Raw genomic sequence first — 25,219 nt, 5'->3', positions numbered from 1 at the left:
TGTCTTAGCATTCCTTTATCTAATGTCAAAGAGCCATGACACCAATTTAGCGTCAGTAGGGGAAATGTTACTTTTTCGTAAAACTTTTGCTAGGATTAAAATTAAGAAGATTTGGCCGTATGCATTTAATAAGAACTGAACATATTCATTGACAAGTATTCTTTGTTGAACACACCACACAGCTGGCAATAGATGAGAGCACCCAAGCAACGGCATAGTTCAAGCGGTCCTATCGCTCAAAAGCGATCTTGAAATTGTGTACCGACAGACTGATGGTCATTGTGGATTTATCATTAAAAGATAATTTTTATTATATAAAGATAATGTTCATAACTGATATTGATCAATATTATCACTTGTAGATAATCGATATTGATTGATAAACACGGATTTATGACTTATGTAACGTATCCATATTTAATTCAGCACGAAATTGGTAATCTAGCAGAAATATAATTTTATACTTGGATATAATTTATAAGTAGAGAACGAGCATTTCGATAATATCTTAAAGTTTCGAGAAAGATTTTTCGATTGCTATGGAACACGCAATGTACATAACAGACTAAATTCACTTTGTTGTTAGTAGGTACATCCGCTTGACTCTTGATCATGTGCAGTGAACAATTCAACAAACACAAGTTTAAATCGAAGATAATTTTCTTCTGTTTAGTTTACACCCAAATGCTGTTTTACTTTCCCCAGATCCCCAGAGAGTTCATGATACGACTCGACTCAATCCTCACTGACTTCACTGGGTTTTATTGCTGTCTAGTTATAGATCTTAGCTATAAATGGTTTAAAAATGTTCCATTCTGTAGGTGCACATGCACAACAAATAATGCGTTAGCTATTATCAATGTAAGGACTATAAATGAATAGGTCAGAGGTAATCAGTCCCTAGGCGTCAGTAGATTCATTGAGCAACCCATTCATTCATACATCGTGTGTGAGAACAACCGCGTTTTGCAATGGAAAAGCCATTGTGAAGATAAATTGTCTGACCTTGAATGACTTACGTTACAATATGGCTTTCGCTAACATGTGAAATTGAAAACAATAAGATGAAGGCTGTAAAACTAAAATTAGAAACTGGAACCACAATAGTTAAAATAAAGGCATTCTTTAAATCAGCATTAAACTGACATGAACAGGATACGACGAATCTATCAAATAAGGAAAACGGATAACGCACTTCTTATCTATTTAAAATTCACCCTGATTCGCCATTGTTCTCAATTTGTACAAATTTCCAATGCCTCCATCCATGAGAACCTCCCCTGGGGCCAATAAATTTCAATACCTTCGCCGAATTCCATTAAATGGAAGACAATCAGACAGAATTGAATTAGAGGTGGCCTTCCTTTAGAGTTCCCGCATCCCACTGATAAGTTAATCAGTATGAAAAAGTATAAGAACATACAATACACCGATTTGGTATTGGATCATATAAATGAGAAGCTCACCAAACTATTATTCGATTAAAATTCTGTATAGCCACCTGCCTGCGGGGACTCTATTTTCTTAAAATTTCTCGGGCGATGGTCTTAAACCTAAGTAATATTATAGCTGGAATTATCATTTATTATTACTGTAAGTGCTAGGTTTATTACTCACAGTCAACTTCTGCGTCACCTTCACTGGCCAATAAGCTAGATTCGATAACGTTATTTGCCCAAGTGTTCGCCAAGGATCCGTATTTGTTCCCATGTTACAAACACCGAGAAGTGTAGATTATTTTAACAATGTATTTAGTTCAATGTTGAGTTTGCTTCTAGATTGGATTGCGTCTAATTCGGTAACATAATATTGGTCACGTTTGCATTATTAAACAAACGTTCAGTTATACAGGCTAAAGAAGATCCTCTTTATTTCTTACCCGTTAAGCAAACGTCGCTATTTCATATCATATTAAATTTTAAATTTGAAGAGGTCTTTTTTGCGTGAATTTATCTTGAAGATAGGTAATAAAATATCGATGGTGATGCCAATATCTCTATTGTCTCCACTCCACTTCCACACATATCGAGAGTGGTTCTTTAATTAATTACTTAAACATTTTTCAATGGAGTAACGTAATTAACGTTAATGAGGTAGATAATAAAAGTTAGTTCATTCAAATAAAACGATGGCTGGCGGTCTGACGTCACGGCGAACGTCGCTCCCTTCCCTGCCCTAAAGTGCATCCGTGTTGCATTACCCATTATTCTATGACCGCGCCAGACACCAACTTGATTACCATGGAAAAAAGCGGAAACATCCAGGAACAATGGAAAAGTCATAATTGATTTGGGATTCTGCAGCTTCATTGTTACTAAAACAACAGAGAGACGGTTCTTTAGGAGCCTTGTAGATCTAGGTAGTAATATTTTATTTTCAAATACTAAAGAAACTACTCTGTAAAATTTAAATTTTACACACACCAATCTACAAAAACCAGACAAAATAATGCTTTTAGTTCTTGGCAAGAGCTTATTCGAACTATGCATTTCTAAATTAAAATTTAATTACGGTCTCAAATTCATATCCGAGATGATCCTTTCATTTCCGCTCCTAAGCGCTGGCTCGGAGCCAGAAGTGGAATTCCATAAGTTGTTTAAAGACTAACACCATTCATCACAATCCCGAATACTTCTCGAGGATTTCTTCCATTTTCTCATCAATAAATAATCAGGTTCGAAAGTATGCAGTCGCTAAATTGCTTTACTAGGGTTTTATAAGACTCGAGATATACTTGCATAGTTTCATTGTGATTATAGTGTGTAACAATTATCTGACCTCAGCCATTATTACCTACTTGCCTTTCTGATGCAAACCCCAAACGGGTTTGGAATACCATAGCTGAGAGAAAGTAGCTGCCAATCTGCAGTCTTGCAATGCTCTTCGGAATTCCAGCGGTCGCGTTCAAGTGAAACAAACGGAATAATGTATTCTAATAGGTTTTTAACGAAGTCGTTTAACGATAGACCTATCCAAACATGTGGCGAGTGAAGACAGTGAATGTTTACCCTGTGAGTCATGTAACTCCTACATGGCGTTTTCACGTCGTTTGGCTTTTAACACCTTATTTCGAGTCACATAAAATTCATCTTGTCTAGTTTCCTCCTCGTCATCTATTAAAATTGGAATGGAATTAACAACTGCAATAAATTGACATAATTTCGTAATTTTTCCTAATTGGTTTCTGTGTTTAGCGTTTTATTAGCTCACGGAATAAATGATAAATGATTGTGTGTGCATTTCATTTTATAATCTGGTGATGTTTAGTTTAATTTCAATCGAAATCTAATAATAAATATGAACGAAATTACTTAAATAGAAGGCAGTGAATCAAAAGCAATTATTTGATGAAGCAATAAATAACAAAAAGATAGATAGCCACTGAATTGAAACCGAGGGAGTGGTTAGACGCGACTATCAGCTTCCATATTGGAGGCATGGCGACCTCCCTAGGCCACGGTGGTCGTTCACCCTGCATCGCGCGAGGAATGCCATTCAACGCGCACAAAAACTAGACAAATCTATCTACTGCAGCGAATTGTGTAAAGTCGACACTAGTAATCAATTTCCAAGACAGAATTAAAAAAAAAAACATACTTTTTTAGCTCTGGGAACCAATTGGATTTTAATCAATAGAGTGGCGAACTCTTCACCTGATCACGTCAGATTCGTCTACCATTCTAAATCTATGGGAGAGTCGCGTTTTGACAGCTTCCTAAAAAGTATGTCAATTGACTAGGGTATAAGTACCGTCCACTACCGTTTTGATCTCAAAATCGGTAACGGTAATTCGAAAATAATAAAGAACTTTGGAACACATTTTTCAGTTAGTAGGTAAGTCACGATGGAAGCAAATCGCATTGTAAAGATCAACAATATCTCGGATCGAAATAGCGGGTCAATAGAAGAAGAATCAATAGAAGCTTTATAATTATTGTTACTAAGTTTAAAATTTAAGCACGCAAAAGTTCAAAAGTTTTACTTTTACAACGTGGAGTGAAAGTTATAGGAACATTGCCGACGTTAACCACAAACACGGAGAAGATTAATATTCCTAATAAATCATTACCTATATAATCTTTACTCTGAGAATTCGATACGTTCCATTTCAAGTCTGTATTATAAAGAAACCCGCAAGTTTGGATATTTAGTTTTTTATAGAATCATTGTAATTATCTAACTCTACCGCTTCTGAAGCTTTTAAAATTATTTGAGGGCACAAATATTCAAGCAATGATTATACTGACCAGGATTTTGCAATTCAAAAAAGATGGCCGGTCATTACGGCTTGTTATTCCAGGTCCAAGTTTGGAAACCGGACCAATAAAAACCCAATTAAGAATACGAAAGTTATCCTCTAAATTAACATGACTTCACATCTGCAATCTCAAAACGAGTATCTCAATAAACGTTAAGCACCCGATACCGAGACGAGAGTGGTCTAAAATTATCTGACCTTGATTCCCTTGTGCCTGCAGTAAGCAGTTGGAAGTGGTCACTTTTGCGACCACTACTGGCGCCATACTCCGTGGTAATGAATCATCATGTTACCATTTGAAGGGGATTTCATATTATTGATGATTAATCATCTTATTCTTTATAAATAAACTCACTGAGAATGTTGTCGCTGTATTTTATTATGATGAGACAACTTGACTCAAATTAAGTGTCGCAATGTCCATTTATTTTAAAACTTTATAGGGTTTTGTTTGCGAAGCTTAATGTGATTATTGTTATTCTTGTAACGTTCTGGAGGAACACGTGTAAGATAATTCTAAAATCGACAGACATGACTGTGGCTTGCATATTGTTATTCCTAATAATGATTTTATTTCTCTTATGAAAGATGCGGCATTATATTGTTTGTTTGTGACATACCCAGTATGTTATCCTTTGTTTTTTCTGTGAACATTTCACACACTTTCAGCTTTCATTTGTCCTAAAGTTAGTGATAAACAGATCTCTCTTCAGAGTGGGAAATCTCTGACCTTTTGGGAACCTTTTAACAAGCCCGATTTTCGGCTCTGTTGGAATTCACTTACGTTACATTATTGGGTAATAGATGTTAAAGTGGTTTAGCATTGAATTTCGTATTACCTAAAGCAATTTTCTGTAATTACTGTGTGGATAATCTGTCGTCATGGTCGCGTGAATTTCAATTCACTTCGGAATCAGTAACATTTTTATTCAGCTTTTTTCAATGAGCAATCATCCTACATGACTTAACATAGATCTTGTGAGATTGTGTAGAAAATAATGCTAACGAGCGTGTTATTAGTAGACTTGTTTTTCTTACCTTACCTACTACAATAGTTTGTTCATTAACATTTTATGATTCCAATAAAATGGAATGGATTTGCGCTAGAGCTACAAACTAACGATTGATGGCATCATAAATGGAGTTACTCCACCCTCTATATTTCCGTTTACTTCTCGAAATTGCCTTTAAAATACTAGGAAAAAAGTCCCCAGTTAAAGCCCCTTTTCCGTGGTCCCTGTCTTAGATTAATAAAGTCCCTGTCAATTAAGACTGTTATTGAATTGAGCCACGCACACATTCCCTACCTATACGCATCTGTTCGACCGCAATATTTCTGTGCGTTTTTAATGCAAGGTGTTAAAGTTCAAAGTGGTGTTGTTTATAACCACCTCGATTCATGTATGCTAATATGCAGGCATTTTGTATGTGTATGACGTGCGCTAGCGGACTGATCAGTTAGCCTATTTAAGTTGTGGAACGAGTGACGAATGGTCATGTAGGGACAGTGGCCGAGGCAGTCTTTTTAAACTGAGACGATTAAACACTGCTGTGTTTTATGTAGTTCTAATAAGAGCGAATTTTCAACGAAATGTATCTGATGTGCTAGTGACTGTACTTGGATATTCAACTATGCAAGTTAGTCCAGTATTGGCTGTGTAGTGTTGCTTTCGATTTTCTCTCAGATGCTCCCATATAGACTGGAGTACCTAATATTATAGTCTTATTTAAGGAGTTTGCGAAGAAGTTCGTCATAAAGACTTGATACTTTTAATGGGTTCGATTATTTTCGCCAAATAATCACAGAGGAAGCTTCTAACTACAAACCTAGCAGTAAATCCAGGTCACAGTTTTATTCATGCACTTCCAATAATACTTATTGTAATGCAAATCCAAGTGCACAGATCGCAGAATTGTAATGTGGCGCATGACCGCGGTCCAAAAGTGTGCGGAAGATGTATGCGAACGTCGGACATTGTGATCGATGACAATAATGTCCATTGAGGAGACGTTGTCATTTGTAAAATATTGTTTAGCTCAGGTGAGATATGAACCCATGACATTTCGTATACCTATGCCACGCAACTGCGCTGAACACTGCTGAGCTATGGAGAGATGTTTTTAAGATCCAAAATTAGGAACTATAATATTAGTTGAACTGCGTTGAAAAAAGATGGTATTAAACTACCTATAAGCAAGCAAACGTCCTTGGGTTTGAATACGTTCAACCTTCTAGACACGTTGGTAGACCAAAGAATACCGAACTATAAAAACTGGTGTCGCCAAAATAAAACTCGTTAGCGATAGACAAAGGGCTATCGCATCATAACTTAAATGCAAAATAGAAGGATAAGCCTCTGTCGTATTCCCCCTGTATTGGCATTCGGTTTCGGGTGACCAATCGGCAAAGAATAAGTCTTTGGTCAATTTATTATATTCACTGATCTCCTAACCACGAATCTTATCCATCTTTTTAATAATGGTCTAGCTGTGCCGATTGTTCCAATCCAACGTTTTTGCAACCTTTTTCTAGCGGATATCCGTTTCTATTTATTTATTCACAAATTGCCTCTTACTTTCTATCTAGCAGTTCCGATGAATCCAACCACCCTATAATGTTCAAGTCTTTGTTAATCTTTTATCTTCTTTTCCAATTTTGTCCCACAAGTTATCTGCAGTGTGGTATTCCAACGAGGGGAGATAGGCGCATGTCGACCAGCCCGTGTGAGGGATTAAGCTCTCTAACTGAAATGACGTCACTCGATTTGGATGCACGACTTTAATTGCGTTTTATCACATAAAATAAATAAATAAATAATAATAGAACATTTTCAGTAAACTTAATAATAAGGAAAATTTTGAGGACTCATTTCATTATTATTAATAGCATGTCGAAAAAGAGATTTATTACAAATTCTATCCTCGTACAATTGAGGAAAATAGTATTTATTCGATGGCGGCATTAAATCACACACACAAATTCTATATGCAGGCCGAGATAGGAATTCTAATTAGGTAAATGCAAATACTAATAGTGTATGACTGACTATAGACTAAGAGCTAGTGAACGCCAGACCTACGTCATTTTATAAAAGCTGAAAGTTTGTCAGCGTATGCTCCCGATATAAGATAGAATGTTGGTGAATCATGAAGTTAGGGCCATCGTGTTTTTGGCAGCTATCCTAAAAAAATGGTCTGGCAAGGAGTTGGAACTGTCAAAACTAACGTAAGCCTAACTTTCACGGTGGCTTTTTCTGTATATTTAATAGACTGTAATTCTACTTAAGTTATACCATAAAATCTGATTTTTATGTATAATATTTGGGAAATGATTAGAAGTTGTTTCCTCATCAGCCAGACAGTTTTGACAGTTCCAACTCCTTGCCAGACAGTTTTTTTAGGATAGCTGCCAAAGTCACGATGGCCCTAACTTCATGATTCACCAACATTCTATCCTATATTATAAATAAATAATAAATAAATAATAATATTGGGAGCATACGCTGACAAACTTTCAGCTTTTATAAAATAACGTAGGTTTGGCGTTCACCAGCTCTTAGTCTACTACCTAAGGCTTGATAGGTACGTCTAGCTAGCGTCTGTACCTAGACATTTACGTAGTTAATTTCTATTTGCATGGTGCCATGTGTGCATAGTTGTATTGTTACCGTACACACGACTATTGTTATTCCCAAGTAGCATTTTACTCCATTTAAGAGTTCACTAGTCGTTCACATGTACTCCACAAGCTGTGTATGTCAGCTGTATACGAGCTGTATAGCTTGCTATAATGCTTTTATAGAACCAGTTTGGGCACAAATTAGACAGCCACTATGGTTGTTTAAGTTCACTATGGCTGTACATTAGCAGTATAATAGCATTATAATAGCAGTTTAAGTAGTAACATCGGACTTAAGGCTGACTTACGGCACTATATGGGACGCAGTGTGAACCATACAACGCACGTGAGTGTAATAAAAGCGTGGGAGCATTTATTAGCGTGCAAATTACAACTGAGCAGAGAAACTGTCTAGAAGTACTTTTTTATGGGCGCATTTATTGCAGTGCTACTTTCGCATTGAACGGTGAATATCATTTCTATCAAGATTGAAAAGAAAAAACAAACAAAATGGATCCACTAGTTACTGATTGGGGATGTTGTTCTTCTAGCGATGCAAATGATAAATTTCTTCAGTGTGATACTTGTAGAAAGGCTTTTCATTACAAATGCCTAAATCTGGAAACTTCGCTACAGTTGACATCTTGGACTTGCCCTATGTGTACTCCGACTACATCGGGCAAAAATAACAACGATAATACCCCTGTTCGATTCAACCCGAATGTGACTGTACGGTCCAGCAAGAGACCAGCTTTACAATCTCCACCAGAATCATCTGCTGCACAGATAACAGAACATTCAGTACGTACAGTCATTAGGGAGGAAATGGAAAATCAAATGGAAGAGCTTCTGGGAAGGTTCACGTCATCTATGAGACTTATGCTGAACAGCGAATTAAAGCAAATGCGAGAGGAGATAAAAGAAGTGAAAGATTCTGTTGGTTTTATGAGCAATCAATATGACGAATTCATGAAAGAAAGAAAGGAGGATAAAGAGACTATTCGGAAGTTACAGGAACAAAACGACCTAATGTCAACTACTCTCAAGGATATGACATCCCGCCTAAACATTTTGGAACAACAGTCGAGGGCTAATAATCTTGAAATACAGTGTGTTCCTCAAAAGAAAAATGAAAATCTCATTGATATCGTCACACAATTGGGAAAGGTGGTAAATAACGAGATAAGAGCGGAAGATATTTCTCACTGCACTCGTGTGATGAAGGCAAACAACAACAATAACAGGCCTAAGTCTATAATTGTGCAATTTAGCACACCCAGATGTCGGGATTCGTTTTTAGCGGCTACAATTAATTTTAACAGATCCAAATCTATTGCTGACAAATTAAATACATCTTATTTGGGACTTGATGGGGGGAAATCCCCAATCTATGTAATGGAACATTTGAGTGTAGCGAACAAAACCTTACACGCAGCAGCACGACTCAAGGCAAAGGAGAAAGGTTACAAACACGTCTGGGTTAGAGGAGGCCGCATCTATGTGAGAAAAACAGACTTTTCTGAATACATACTGATCAGAGATACTGATTCCCTAGATAAAATAATTTAATAATATTAAGTTAATTTTAAGCAGGTTAGATTATGGTAATAAAAAAACATCAAAAATGGCTAAGCTTGAAATATATTATCAAAATTGTCGTGGTTTAAGATCTAAGACGGAAGAATTTTACCGTAATTTGAGTTGTTTTAGTTATGATGTAATAGCATTAACTGAAACTTGGCTAAATGATAGGGTTGCTAGCAGTGAACTGTTTGACAAGAGATATCATGTATTTAGACGTGATAGAGGCATTTCGAAACTTAACCATAAAAAGGAGGGAGGTGGTGTGTTAATTGCGGTATCTAAAAGGTTCAATGCTGTTGAAATGTCTAATTGGCAAAGTGAGTGTGAGGATCTATGGGTCAGTGTGGGTGTTGGATCTGGTTTCAAAACTGCGATATGTGTAGTATATCTCCCACCACCAGTCCAAAAATCTACTTTAGAGCACTTTATGGACAATTTTAACTGTGTTTCAGAAAACTTAAATAACCATTATGGGCATTTCTCCACTAAATGGAAAATCGCTGTCCCAAGCTAAATTTATGTAGTAAACCTTAAAATTTCTCAGGTTTTTGTATCAATACCGACATAGAATTAGGTTTTCTTAGCATGACATAGCACATTTAGTAATTTAATCATGGAATATTCGAATAAATAACCTCAAACGTCTCAAATCACAGTCCCCTGGTACGTCCCTTTTCCAGAATTACACATATTGTTACAAATGTTTATTATATTGCTGTTGATATTTGAATAAAAAATATCCAAATACATTAACAATAACAGTTAGCATCTTAATACATCACAAACAATGTTTACAATATAATTTTAATCAAAATATCCTTCTGAGAATGCTGTCCTCAAATTATTAAAACATCCCCCTGTTAAAATTTTAAAACCGGTTTAAAGTCATATTTAGTTTTGGCACAAAGCACTTAGATCGCAAAACGGAACGCAATAGGTGTTAAGGTTGTTCAGTTGTGTAGCTAGTGGGCAGCCGCTATTTTGTTTAATGCTACTACTGCGTCATCTGGTGAACCACGCGTCTCGGCCGTCAGTGAAAACATTCCCCTGGTGAGCCTTTTTTTTACTATTTTAAGAGTTTTAATAACGACAATTTGTTTAAATTAATTAATCTTCTAGTATGTAGCCACATAAGTTGCGTTTATTTTAATGTTTTTAAATGATATTGTTTTATGAAGTATTCACGTAAAAATAACATTCCCCTGGCGAACATTCCCCTGTCATTTCATAGCACAGGGTACTGTTCATACCACAGGGGACTGTTCATACTACTGTTTTCCTAGGTTTTGACCACTAAAATAACGTCTTTTTAGTAGGTATTATCTCAAAATTTCACCGAAAAAGAAGCTACGCGAAACATGAGAAGAATTTCTAGAAAAAAAACGTATAGCTGTGCAATTATGATATCATCGACTTGAAACATTACCCTAAAAGAAAAATTGAAAAAAAGAAGAAAAAAGAAAAACTTTAAATAAAATCAGTTAAAGATATGAGTTGTCGTGAGCATAAGGCTGTAAAAAAGGTTTGGAGGGAGCACTGTGCTAAGTTTCGTGCAAAAAAGAAAGTCATGAAGACATAACAAATAATTTGTGTTTCTTTACGAGATCGAATCAGAAATGAGGAGATCCGTAAACGAACTAAAGTCGGTGACATAGCCCGACGGATTAGCAAGCTGAAGTGGCAATAGGAAGGCACATAGTACGCAGAACTGATGGCCCATCGGCAGCAAGGTTCTGTAGTGGAGGCCGCGTGGACGTCCCACGCTGCGTTTTACGGTACACAAGGTGGACCGATGACATTATAAAGGTAGAAGGAAGGCGCTGGACGCAGGCCGCTACGAATCGATCAACATGGAAGTCTTTGAGGGAGGCCTATGTTCAGCAGTGGACGTCCTATGGCTGAAATGATGACGATGATAATGAACAAATAATTTCGGAAGGGAAAATACCTACATCTGATTCAGAAGATTTCGCAGAAGAACATCAGGCGCCTTTAAGATCATCTGAACCAACACGAAATAACAAGAATAGCGTTTCAATATTACATTCACCAGAAACGGGGTCAAAAAACTAAAATTAGCAGTAATAATGTTTTTTGTTTATTACTTTTTGTATTTTTTTGATTCTGTTTTAAAAGGCAGGATACTACATTTTTGATTATTATAAAGACTGACTTTAGTGTCATACAATTTAAGTCTTAAAACTTAATTGTTCGTTAAGTTTAATGCTACTGTTATTAGGCTTAAGAAAAGTCATTATAAATTAGTAATATTTGTTTTAATAATAATATTTTTTGTTTCAAAAACTTACATATTTTTATAATAGCAAAGAAAAATAAAGAGTTTGTTTATTCAAAGAAAAATACTAATTGTTTTCGTCCATAATACATTCCCCTGGGTGGTTGCAACATTCCCCTGTCGCAATTTTGCGAAAAATCGCCAATAACTCAAAAACTAAGGGGAAAATGTGTGGGCTTTTTTTAGATATGTATTTAAATTACTATTGCCCTGAATTTCGTTAACAAAATTTCTCAACATTTAATAAAATTACTTCAGGACAGTCTTGTATGGACGATTTTCCAAATAGCAGAGAAACACCCTTATACATTATTAATGGGGGATTTTAATATGAGCAGCATAAACTGGACATATACATACGACACTGGTAAAAAAAATCTTGCCAATTTATATCAAAGTTTTGTCGACTTTACACATGTTAACAATTTGATACAATGCAACAAGGTTTGTAATATTAATAATAAGATCTTGGATCTGGTACTTACAAACCAACCTGAATGTTTGGTAACTGAAGCCTCAGACTGTCTTTGTAAAATCGATCCCCAACATCCTTCCTTAGAAATAGTCCTATGTCGTCCTTTTGATAACACACTAAAACCTAACAAGACAGATAGACCCAATTTCAACAAGGCTAACTACGGTGAAATCAATTCCGCATTACTTAAACTTAACTGGCAGGAGCTGTTTAAAAATATTAATGACCCTAATTTAATGCTTGATGTATTTTACGAGAACCTTTACAAAGTAATAAAAGAGTTCGTTCCTGTTATCGCTGTAAGAGATAAAAAAAATATATCTAAACCACCATGGTTCAGTAAGTCATTGGAAAGATGTATCCGAGAGAGAAATAAATATAGTAGAAGATTCAAAATCTATCAAAACCCACTGGATAAAATTGCTCTTAAACTGTGTAACAAACGTTGCCAAAAATTATCAAGGCAATGTTACAACTCTTATATTAATAACATTGAACAAAAAATATCGATTCAACCGAAGAGTTTTTGGTCATACGTAAAAACTAGAAGGGGTGGAACTAGTAACTATCCAAAAATCATGTCAAACGGCGTGAATACGGCAGGCAATGGGGAAGATATTTGTAATATGTTTGGCTCGCATTTTCAATCCGTATATTGTACAATCAGTGAACCACCTGATGCTGTTAATACTTCAGACTACTTAAAAAATTTGCAAAACAATTCTGATTGCTTCCCGGCTTTGCGCTTGGACCAGAGTGATATTGTCACTAGTCTCAAGCAATTAGATCTATCCAAAGGCATGGGATCTGATGATGTTCCTCCGCTTTTCCTGGCGATGTGTGCTGATGTTCTAGCATTACCTCTTGGTTTAATCTTTAATGTTTCGCTGAGTTCAGGCATCTTTCCTACAAGGTGGAAACGTGCTAAAGTAGTTCCCATATTTAAATCAGAGTCAAAAGAGATGGTTAACAACTATAGGCCAATTTCAATTTTACCTACCTTGGCCAAAGTTTTTGAAACTGTGGTTTGTCCAAGAATTCAAAGTTATTTTAAAAAGTATACAGGGTGACAGGTAAAGCGATACATTCCTTGAAAGGGGTTAAAGTAGAGCTTATTTGCAGTCATTTAAGTCATATGACACCATGTCCGAAACTTGTTCATTTCCAAGTTATTCAAGATTTAAGTATTTTTTAAAAAATCTCCAGTTTTTATGTTAAAATGTACCCTTGTAATGAAGAATACCGAATAATGTTAACTTTTTTGTTGTATTCGTATAGCTAAATAATAAGATTGACATTTTAAATTAAAATTTGCAAGAAAGAATCATCATTACTCAAGTAAAAGCTAAAAAACCATGTGTCATTTTGCAAAAAAAATATGTTTTAGGTAATTAAACGAAGAATTTCCAAGAAAAAATGTATGGAATGTTGTGTACAAATTACAGAATTTAGTTCCTTGATTCATTGGCTATTCAAAAAGGTACAGGTGTTTAACAAACACTACATAATTATTTTTTTATTTGAATTTAAACGTGTAGTAAGATACTTTCATAAAAAAATAAATAAATAAAAAAGTCACACTAACAACTATTCTTGGGTCTCAATAAATGAAAAACTTAGTATTTTAATAATAATTGTATCACCTAATTTTATTTGGGTACATTATTTTATGTCCTGCTCAAACTGTGAGCCCCGTCTTCTAATACAAGCTCGTAGTCTGTTTCTCACTTCTGTTTTTGTGACTCTTGTTGTCAAACTTTGCTGAATATCTTGAGCTGCCCTCTGAATGCGCTCACGAAGCTTTCACACACACAGCACACTTTCGGCTCAGTGTACGCCAATGGATGGATCAACAATATCCACTTCGTTGGATTGGGTGCGGTGGACCCATTCCTTGGCCAGCCAGAAGTCCGGATCTGACCCCTTGCGATTTTTATTTATGGGGTCACATGAAGTATCTCTTGTATGTAACCCCCGTAAACAACGAGCAAGAGCTTCGTGAGCGCATTCAGAGGGCAGCTCAAGATTAAGCAGTTTGACAACAAGAGTCACAAAAACAAAAGTGAGAAACAGACTACGAGCTTGTATTAGAAGACGGGGCTCACAGTTTGAGCAGGACTTAAAATAATGTACCCAAATAAAATTAGTTGATACAATTATTATTAAAATACTAAGTTTTTCATTTATTGAGACCCAAGAATAGTTGTTAGTGTGACTTTTTTATTTATTAATCTTTTTATGAAAGTATCTTACTAGACGTTTAAATTCAAATAAAAAAATAATTATGTAGTGTTTGTTAAACACCTGTACCTTTTTGAATAGCTAATGAATCAAGGAACTAAATTCTGTAATTTGTACACAACATTCCATGCATTTTTTCTTGGAAATTCTTCGTTTAATTACCTAAAACATATTTTTTTTGCAAAATGATACATGGTTTTTTAGCTTTTACTTGAGTAATGATGATTCTTTCTTGCAAATTTTAATTTAAAATGTCAATCTTATTATTTAGCTATACGAATACAACAAAAAAGTTAACATTATTCGGTATTCTTCATTACAAGGGTACATTTTAACATAAAAACTGGAGATTTTTTAAAAAATACTTAAATCTCGAATAACTTGGAAATGAACAAGTTTCGGACATGGTGTCATATGACTTAAATGACTGCAAATAAGCTCTACTTTAACCCCTTTCAAGGAATGTATCGCTTTACCTGTCACCCTGTATATCTTTAAATCAACACGGCTTTACATCCGCAAGATCCACTTGTACTAATCTGACGACTTTCGTGGAGAACACTATCGAGTCAATTGATTCCAAAGGACAAGTGGACGTAGTATATACTGACTTTAGTAAGGCCTTCGATAGGGTCTCACATGGGGTGTTGATTCAGAAGCTGTCTGCGTACGGATTCACGGGTTCTTTTTTGACATGGCTTGGCTCGTACTTAACTGATAGGTCTTTTTATGTGGTAGTAGATGGTTTTAAATCTAACATCTTTCATATAACTTCTAGGGTTCCGCAAGGATCACACTTAGGACCTATACTTTTCAATATCTTCGTGAATGACCTTCCGTATTGTTTTATGTATTCTACGGCATACATGTTTGCTGATGATCTTAAGATATCGAGAAGGATTGAGACCCTTAATGATGCTCTACTATTGCAGAATGACATAAATAAGCTTTTAGAGTGGTGCACAAATAATGATATGGAGCTCAATATTAAGAAATGTTCGCAGATAACTTTTACCCGTAAAGCTAATCCTATCAATTTAAATTATTTTATGAATGGCTCCTGTTTAAGGGTAGTGGACTGCGTCCGAGATTTGGGAGTTCTTATTGACAAAAAATTAACATTTGTCCCTCACATTGACTCAATTATCCAAAGAGCATCTAAATCTCTAGGCTTCATTATAAGGAATACAAAATCTTTTCGAAAAGCAGAAACCAAGGTTTTACTCTATAACTGTCTGGTACGCAGTATACTTGAGTATTGTGAGGCTGTATGGCGTCCACATTTTGCAACTCACAGCCTTCGAATAGAACGCATCCAGAAACGGTTTTTATATCATCTAGCGTACTCCTCGGGTGTGGCCAGGAAGATTAAGGGATATGCGTCACGACTTAAACACTTTAAGGTCAAAAGTTTAGAAAACAGAAGAACCGCACTGGATTTACTGTTTCTATACAAAATTCTAAGCGGTAACATTGACTGTCCTGAATTGCTGTCGAAATTTAATTTTAGAATTCCCTTCAGATACCCAAGGAAACCTATAAACCTATTAAGTCCTCCTTTCCGAAAATCCGTGCTAGGTTCCAATTCCCCGGTTTCGAGACTCTGTAAGCTTCATAATAAATACTGCGACCAACTATCCCTATTTTGCACATCTATCCACAAAATTAAGCGTCAGATACATCAGTTAGAGTTTGCTTAATTTAATCCCTATTTTTTCCATATCATAAAAAAAAAATATATTCACTATTAATTGTTGCATTAAAGCTTACTTAGATACCTACACTCTTTAACAACTCACTTATGCATGTGGTGTTTACCTACTTATAGTTGTACACTTAGTCCTAATAATTGTATTTGATAAACTAAAATGTATTAGTGTAACAATGTATTGGTGAACCAAATAAATAAATAAATAAATAAATAAAGAGTAACAAGTGGCTAAATGCACAGCTTTCAAAGTTATAAAGTCCGACAAAAGTACTCCAATGCTACCTAAAGTTCACGTGTGTCTTAAATTATTTCCACATTTTAATATTAGTTTGGTATTTGTACGTGAGTGCCAAGAGGGAAACAACTCGGGCGGATATAATCATTTATGCAAATAATAACACGGGTTTTAAATAATAATGTTAATGCCATTGGGAATGCAACTTTATCGTGAAATATATAAGGTGTAATTTTTTATACTGATCATACTTTACCAACGCATCTAATAAAATCATACAAATACAACCCAAGTGTTTTTAAAAAAAAATTCAGGCTAGTTTTCGAGTAAAACGACAAAGAATGTTTCGAAAAAAATAAAAAATTAATCATCCTTTGAGCGCGGTGAGTATTCGTTTACGCACTATCGTAGTAGCCGGCCGAGGGCAACGACCGCTGCCACGTGCCGCGCCGCGTGAGTCGGCCATATTGATATGCCAGTCGCTCCGCGCCCACAGCCCGCGCCGAGTCGCCGATCGGCATGCGGGAGCGCCACAACATAAACAATCGTCCCAGTCAGTCCAATGTTATGCCCAAACGTATTGCAGTGTGTGTGTGCGAGTTATTACAATGCCGCGCTTGATAAATAACAAAACGCAGGTGAAATTATGTTTCGGGCACACTAACTGGCCGACGAGAAACATTGACGAGTCGAAAACCTTCACACCTTGCTTGTTTGGAGCCGCGCAGCGCTTCAGGGAGCGCAGCCGTATCCTGACTTGACGAGATCCCGTGCGCTTCGAGGACGAAGTTCTGGATTTCAATTTCAATCACCGGCACAGTGCTGGCGGTACCCAGATGCGAGCGCCGCAGACGGCGGCTTTTGCGTAAAAATACGGAATGCCTTAACAAGGAGTTGTTGCCAGAGGGCCACGACCGCGACCGAGTTCTATCGATGGATATTGCGAAGTCTACCTAGGTACATACCTACAGTGTGATTTGGACAGATGAGTGCTTGTTTACGCGAAAGGGACTTTCCGTAAAAAAGTTAGTGCGCGAATTGTGAATACAACATCCGACGTGGTGTCTAGTGAACAGCAAGCAAGTGTGCAGCCCGGAAGCATTATCTCAATTCGATCGTGGCTAGATTAGACAGTGCAAGACTGTGTTTACGTGAACATTCAACAAAGGCTTGACATTCAAAATGTATTGTGATTAGTGTAATAATAACCTAGGAACTTTAAATAACAACATTCAAAATAGGTAAATGTGTGAATAAGTAAAATCAATGAATCTAAAGTGTGATGGCAAATCATAATTTAGGAATTAAAACCAGGAAAATTGATCAGTGAGTTTTATTTACAACACCTATTCATATTCAATATTAGGGTGCATTTCCACTGACGCGAAGCGAAGTAGTAATAGGTATGTACCTACCTATCAATTTTTTATTACGTCTCTAAATAAATTGCGTAGGCATTACGAAACCGTAGATATTGAATTCCAATTTCTATCCTTTTCTAAATTTCTAGTTTAACGCGGATGATTCGCCTCGGTTCGTTGGAAAAGTCCCCCGCTATTACACTAATGAAAATACCTACACTTATTTACCTACCTATGTGGCTAGATTTTGTTTCTCCCAGCGCGTAGTACCTATTAACATGACGTAACATCGTACATACTCACGAGTGATAATTTTTGGTAACGTAGGTTTAGTGTAATCTAACCTTTATGTGTGTGAACGTTGAATGAACGCGCGCGGCCATTGTTCGTACTCGTATGAATGAAATGAGTAAAGAAAGAGAGAGAGGCAGTGAGTGAAGACAGGATGGTTGTAAAAATAATATCTTTTTTTTGTTAGGAAAAGTAAAAACAAAAACTAGCCTGAATTTTTTTTAAAAACACTTGGGTTGTATTTGTATGATTTTATTAGATGCGTTGGTAAAGTATGATCAGTATAAAAAATAACACCTTATATACATATTTACAGCTAAAATATTTACGCGCCTCTGTAAAAACGCGATATTCATTTTAAAATATTTAAAACTGGCTGAGAGGAAATCTACAATTTTCAGTTTTTGATATTGGATTGGCATTATAATTATATTACGGTAATTAATTATAACATGAAACCAAAACTCAATCGCTGTATCTGCGAATTTTGTGATAAATCTGCATTAATTTTGGAGATTTATTTGGTAAATATTTTAGGTTATGTAGAACAAAATGGTGGAAATGAAATACGGCTATGTGAACTGTTATAACTCCAATCTAATGCGGTGAGCGTATATTAGGTTCACATGTGTTCTGTTAGAATGCTGTTATCTATATGAAGTTCCACATTTGTACCACTACAGCGCTAATGTCTATAAATTTATTCTAATGTGAACTTATGTACAGCTTTAAGATATACCTAGTTCAGGTCAATTGTGTATCTTTAATTCTTTCAAATACTGAAATTTTAGAGATCCGCAATAAAAATTATTAATGTCCGTTAAATCGCCTAGCCCAGGTACTAATAGTCAAGTATGAATACCTAAAGCATCAGACGGTAGTGTTCCCGGTTTAAATTCGTTTATTATGCTTGACAATTTATTCAAAGCGGAATGAGGAATAGGATTTTCAATAGCCCATGTTCTTATTTTTTTTGCGAAAGGTTAAATAATTGTCCAAATCAAAATGGTATTCACTATCACTAGAACTGCAATCATCACACTCTGATATCTGTATATTTTGAAGGGAAATTTCAGGTTCAGGCATAATATTTTCCTCTGCTTCATGTACAGAACCACCATGAACATCTAAAAACAGGCTTGGGGAAAAGTGTAATAGAATATCACATTCACATTCATGTTCAGCTTTAAGCAAATAAGAGTAGTACTTGTGGACAAATAAACTGCTATTGATGTTAATGGACAACACATATAGTCCTTTTAACAGCCTACAGTGTACATGCGAACCATTGAAACACTTTTGTACAGATAGTAAAAAAAGGTTATTTTAATTATCACAAACAAGTCCTACTACAGCTACTAGCTGTATAACAGTCTAAAACAAGTAAACATAACAGCCTTTGGCTTTATAAATGACCACGTGTGTTCTATTTAAATGCTAGCTCTATAACATCGTACAAGTAGGCCGTTAAACAGCGGTTGCCGTATCTCTACCCTCCTATAATGCTCTTAGTCAGATGGCTGACTAAAGGATAGTTGTTAGAGTATTATAACACCAACAATCGTATTAAAGTATAACTCTACACTAGTCTACACTCCTATAAGTCCCTTAGACAGGTATAGGTGTAATTAATTGCAATAATACAGCTTATACATCACGAGTGAACTGTACTAATGCTTTAAGTACACATTGGAACTAAATGTGAACTCTTAAATGGAGTAAAATGCTACTTGGGTTGTCTTTAACTAACGTCAGCGTCATATGATACTGGATTCATCATTTTATCAAATGATTCCATTCATTTTAAAGGGCAATAGGAAAATAATTATTTTATCGTATTGTAGACTGATTTTAGTTGATAATTTAGTTAGGAAGTTCAATACCAAAACACAACAATCCGCGTACCTACGAAATCACAGCTAATCAAATTTTTATCGCAATAATTAATCGATACGATTGTATAACATTTATCAATAGCATTATTGTGTCACACAACACCGCTAATATACTAATAAACACCGACCGTTCAGATAGCGTCGTCAAACCGTACAATGTAACTGCCGGATTCCGATCACGCACATCCAAGTGGCAGTCGATATGCAAACGAACTCTTTCGACCAGTGATACGAACGAACATGATATAAGCCGACAAGATGATGAAGTTCAAGTCCTTGTTCCGTAGAGGACCTTCGAGCCAGGGGAAGCAGGAGGCGACACTAAAAGGCGCCCCATCCGTGTCCAGTCTCGACTCCAAGCACCACAAAGTAGCCCCAGCAAGAGATAAGTCCTTGAAGATATTCGGGTCAAAAGAGAAGCTGCATAAAGCGCATAAGAAGAAAGACTTGGGGAACAATAATGCGTTGGTGGAAGACCCTGAATTGAGGGAGGCTTTGGACACGTACGACGATGGGGCGGTCAGGCTCCACGATTATAGTAGCGCTGAGGAGCTGGGAGGCTCGGTAGGCGAGAGGGGCTCGCAGGAGTGCGTCAGTCTGCCGGTCACCCTCAACGCTGAACACATGTCCGGCTTCCAGGAAGTGGAGCTCAGGCCTCGAGTACCATCTGAGGTGAGTTAGAAAGAACTTGTTAAATGTAGGTCGATTAACGTTTTGGCATTGGTTTTTCCATGTATCTACTATGAAGTACATGGTCTTAGCTAACCCTTGAAGTACCAGTAAAATAAGACACAAAAGAAATTGATTCTAGCTAGGGCACTCTCTGGTGTAGGTAACTGCTAAGTTGTCTATGAGTTACCTAAAAACTAAAATTAATTAAAGTAAGTGTGATTTTTTTATGCATAAATACAACTTTTTTTGCTGACTCCGCTTTTCAGCGCCGTTTATAGCCTTAGGCGGTTATCACACTTCATATAAAAAATCCCGCGCGCAGAAGCGTTGTCAGTGTGTTGTGCCGCGCGTGTTTTCTATACAAACTGAGGTACTTACATACAATGATTAAATCTGTCGTCCCGCGTACCGCGGCGGAGCGCGGCGCAGTGTGATAACCGCCTTAAAGTCTAGTTATCTGCTAAAACTCGTTTATTGTTCGTCTTCCAGGCATCCCTGGCGTCAGGCGTCCGTGAGATCGAGTCCCTGAAGCGAGAGCTGGAAGTGAGCGCCATGGAGCGAGCGCAGCTTCAGGCTAGAGTGGATGAGCTGCTCGAGCGAGCGGCGGAAGCGGAGCGACTGCGAGCTGAGCTGGAACGGATGAAGGTGAGGCAGATGAAGCAGAAACGTTCTGTTGATTGTGTTTTGACAGATAGCTCTGTCAAAACACAATCAACAGAACGTTTCTGAGAGTGCAGGACGAAATAATCACTATTCCTCACGAGGTTTGAATTGGAAGAATCTGGAGTAGACAATAGAGATGAGACGTATTTACTAGAACAGATCCACACACTAGGTATTTTACAGTACTAAGTGGCACCTATTCCAATTTTTAAAATACTTGATCCACCTAGTATTTTTTAAATTACACGATTTCCGACCCTACCATCAAAGTAATAGAGGTTATTATTGCATAATCCGTAGTCGTCCACCTAGTATTTTTTAAATTACACGATTTCCGACCCTACCTTCAAAGTAATAGAGGTTATTATTGCATAATCCGTAGTCGTGTATTACGCGCACCGCGTATTTCTCGCTAAGCTTATGTGCGAACGTAGAGATTCACTCCGTCTCTGTCTGACAAACAAATTTGAGCGCAGGCAGGTGTGAGATAGGAATAGCCTGTTGAAGTATGAAGGGAGGATATCAATAAATCAACAGCCAGCAAAAACATTATTATTCAATTTCAAATTGCATTATTAATACTACGGTTGTATCTTTTCAAAGAAAATTGTATTTTAAAGTCATAATACGTGGATTAGTCCGCACTAGTCGCGTCAAGTATGGTAAATTACTACGTACTAGGTGGAATAGGTATTTGGATCAAGTATTAATAAATACTTGGAATAGGTGCACCTAGTATCAAATTTACCTAGTATAACCCATCTCTAGTAGACAAGTTGTAAAATTGGAATCAGGATCGGAGTCCTCTATTCATGTTCTAAAGTCCCATTTTACTTGACTTAAGGTCCTATGTCCCCTAGATAGGGCAGAGGGCGTCCACAACAGTCCTCCATCGCGTTCGATCTTGAGCTTCACGTTTGATCTCGCTCCAGGTCTTGCCGATTTTCTTCGCCTCGTCTGCTATAACAGTGCGCCGCCAAGTTTGCTTGGGGCGACCACGTTTTCGTTTTTCTTGGGGGTTCCAATCTAGAGCCTAATATTCTTATCCATATTTAATATTTTTGTTTGCAGACATCAGAAGCGGAGCGTTCAGCGGCGATGGAGCGTCTCGCTGACGAGAACGGTGCGTTGCGGGCGCGTCTCCGCGGCGTCGCGCACTCGCCGCTGTCGGACAGCGAGAAGCGGCAGCTGCTGCTGGCGCCCGCGCCGCGCCGCATGCACTCCTCCGCGCCAGCCTCCATCGCGCTCGCGCACAACGTGAGTGAGCGAGACAGGTGTAGCCGCGCCGCGCTCACGTGAGCAAGACAAGTGTACGCCAGGCCTCCGTAATCGGCCCAGTAGGACAGCGAGTGAACACAGTATAGAAGGACTTACAGCAGTAGTTCCAAGTTACTACAGACAGGCACATAGAGACAACCCATACCTATGGGTGCTTCTGTTTCTGGTATGATGTTTCCTCTTCGCCAGCTGATGGGCTTGCAACAGGCGATCGTCTTGGTTCGCAACGTCATCAAGGAAGAGAGTCTTTAAAGCTCCAAGTCTTCTCACGTACGTAATCCAGAAATTTTACAACAGCAAGTAACATTTGGCGTGTTTCCAAGGCCAACGTCACCAAGAGAGTCTTCACAATCCAACTCTAATTTAATCCAGAAGATTATAGAACAGCAAGTAATATTAACATGTCGTTTATTCCCAGGGCGAGGGCGACAGCGGCGATGCGAGCACGCCGGAGTGGGACAAGCACTCGTCGTCGTCGCTCAGCGAGGTGTCCGTGGCCTGCCTGCAGGACCGCATCCTGCAGATGGAGGAGCACCACTACAGGTGATGAGTCCAGGACCTGTTGACACATGTTCTTAGGGCGAGGCGAGCACGCCGGAGTGGGACAAGCACTCGTCGTCGTCGCTCAGCGAAGTGTCCGTGGCCTGCCTGCAGGACCGCATCCTGCAGATGGAGGAGCACCACTACAGGTGATGAGTCCAGGACCTGTTGACACATGTTCCCAGGCGAGGCGAGCACGCCGAAGTGGGACAAGCACTCGTCGTCGCTCAGCGAGGTGTCCGTGGCCTGCCTGCAGGACCGCATCCTGCAGATGGAGGAGCACCATTACAGGTGATGAGTCCCGGACTTGTTGACACATGTTCTTAGGGCGAGGCAACGGCAGCGAGGCGAGCTCGCCGGAGTGGGACAAGCACTCGTCGGCGCTCAGCGAAGTGTCCGTGGCCTGCCTGCAGGACCGCATCCTGCAGATGGAGGAGCACCACTACAGGTGATGAGTCCCGGACCTGTTGACACATGTTCTTAGGGCGAGGCGAGCACGCCGGAGTGGGACAAGCACTCTTCGTCGCTCAGCGAAGTGTCCGTGGCCTGCCTGCAGGACCGCATCCTGCAGATGGAGGAGCACCACTACAGGTGATGAGTCCCGGACCTGTTGACACATGTTCTTAGGGCGAGGCGAGCACGCCGGAGTGGGACAAGCACTCTTCGTCGCTCAGCGAGGTGTCCGTGGCCTGCCTGCAGGACCGCATCCTGCAGATGGAGGAGCACCACTACAGGTGATGAGTCCCGGACCTGTTGACACATGTTCTTAGGGCGAGGCGAGCACGCCGGAGTGGGACAAGCACTCTTCGTCGCTCAGCGAAGTGTCCGTGGCCTGCCTGCAGGACCGCATCCTGCAGATGGAGGAGCACCACTACAGGTGATGAGTCCAGGACCTGTTGACACATGTTCCCAGGCGAGGCGAGCACGCCGGAATGGGACAAGCACTCGTCGTCGCTCAGCGAGGTGTCCGTGGCCTGCCTGCAGGACCGCATCCTGCAGATGGAGGAGCACCACTACAGGTGATGAGTCCAGGACCTGTTGACACATGTTCCCAGGCGAGGCGAGCACGCCGGAATGGGACAAGCACTCGTCGTCGCTCAGCGAGGTGTCCGTGGCCTGCCTGCAGGACCGCATCCTGCAGATGGAGGAGCACCACTACAGGTGATGAGTCCAGGACCTGTTGACACATGTTCCCAGGCGAGGCGAGCACGCCGGAATGGGACAAGCACTCGTCGTCGCTCAGCGAGGTGTCCGTGGCCTGCCTGCAGGACCGCATCCTGCAGATGGAGGAGCACCACTACAGGTGATGAGTCCAGGACCTGTTGACACATGTTCCCAGGCGAGGCGAGCACGCCGGAATGGGACAAGCACTCGTCGTCGCTCAGCGAGGTGTCCGTGGCCTGCCTGCAGGACCGCATCCTGCAGATGGAGGTGCACCACTACAGGTGATGAGTCCAGGACCTGTTGATACATAAGTTGGTACGGTACTTAGGTACTTATGTGGTCGAGTGGTCTCGATAGAAAAAGAACCATGAGGCTTCCTAGTGGTAGCTTTAGCCAAAAGACATTCACTGCTGGAGAAAGACCTCCCTCAGAGATAGTAACAACCTCGAATTTGTATTTTGTACTTAATAAGATACACGATAAAAGAATAATAGCTTTCTTGTGTTTGGCACACGGAGTCGTTGACATACTCGTACATAATACAGAACAGTTGCTAGTTGTGTCCTGGTGGTAAATCTCCCGGGACTCTCCCTACAAAGTTTTCATAAATTGTACAGCATGAAATTAGTTACTTCTCAACCGTTTTGGGATAACAGAGCAAAAAACCCTCTTCTACATACCGTAATGTAAAGTGAACTTTACACCTCAGTACTAAGGTTGAATTTTCATTGCAGCACAAGCGAAGAGCTGCAAGCTACTTTAGCGGAGCTGGCGGATCTCCAGTCTCAGTTGGCGGACGCGCACGCGGACATGGAGCGGCTCACGGACGAGAAGCAGGTCCTGCTGGAGTCTCTCTGCCGCCAGACGGAGAAGCTGGAGGACAGCCGCACGAAGGTATATAGCTTTAGCTTTTTACTTTAGCTGGAAGAACGCCAA

General features: G+C 38.9%; 1 protein-coding gene and 1 long non-coding RNA gene across 2 annotated transcripts in view; both read left to right on the top strand.

The window, feature by feature from the left end:
* LOC135082438 (uncharacterized) overlaps window positions 1–25,219 on the top strand; it is a 58,488-nt gene that overhangs the window by 12,309 nt on the left and 20,960 nt on the right. Inside the window, exons 5-9 of the mRNA XM_063977233.1 lie at window positions 20,254–20,638; window positions 21,128–21,283; window positions 22,373–22,558; window positions 22,998–23,122; window positions 25,018–25,177. Coding sequence (XP_063833303.1) covers window positions 20,254–20,638; window positions 21,128–21,283; window positions 22,373–22,558; window positions 22,998–23,122; window positions 25,018–25,177 — 1,012 coding nt within the window. The remainder of the gene's footprint in view (window positions 1–20,253; window positions 20,639–21,127; window positions 21,284–22,372; window positions 22,559–22,997; window positions 23,123–25,017; window positions 25,178–25,219) is intronic.
* On the top strand, window positions 10,370–10,927 carry LOC135081985 (uncharacterized). The gene is made up of 2 exons (XR_010259315.1): window positions 10,370–10,511; window positions 10,775–10,927. It is a non-coding gene; the product is annotated as an uncharacterized LOC135081985 (long non-coding RNA).

This window comes from Ostrinia nubilalis, chromosome 21 (assembly GCF_963855985.1).
Source record: "Ostrinia nubilalis chromosome 21, ilOstNubi1.1, whole genome shotgun sequence".
NCBI lineage: Eukaryota > Metazoa > Arthropoda > Insecta > Lepidoptera > Crambidae > Ostrinia > Ostrinia nubilalis.
This window is presented reverse-complemented; position numbering and strand designations above follow the sequence as displayed.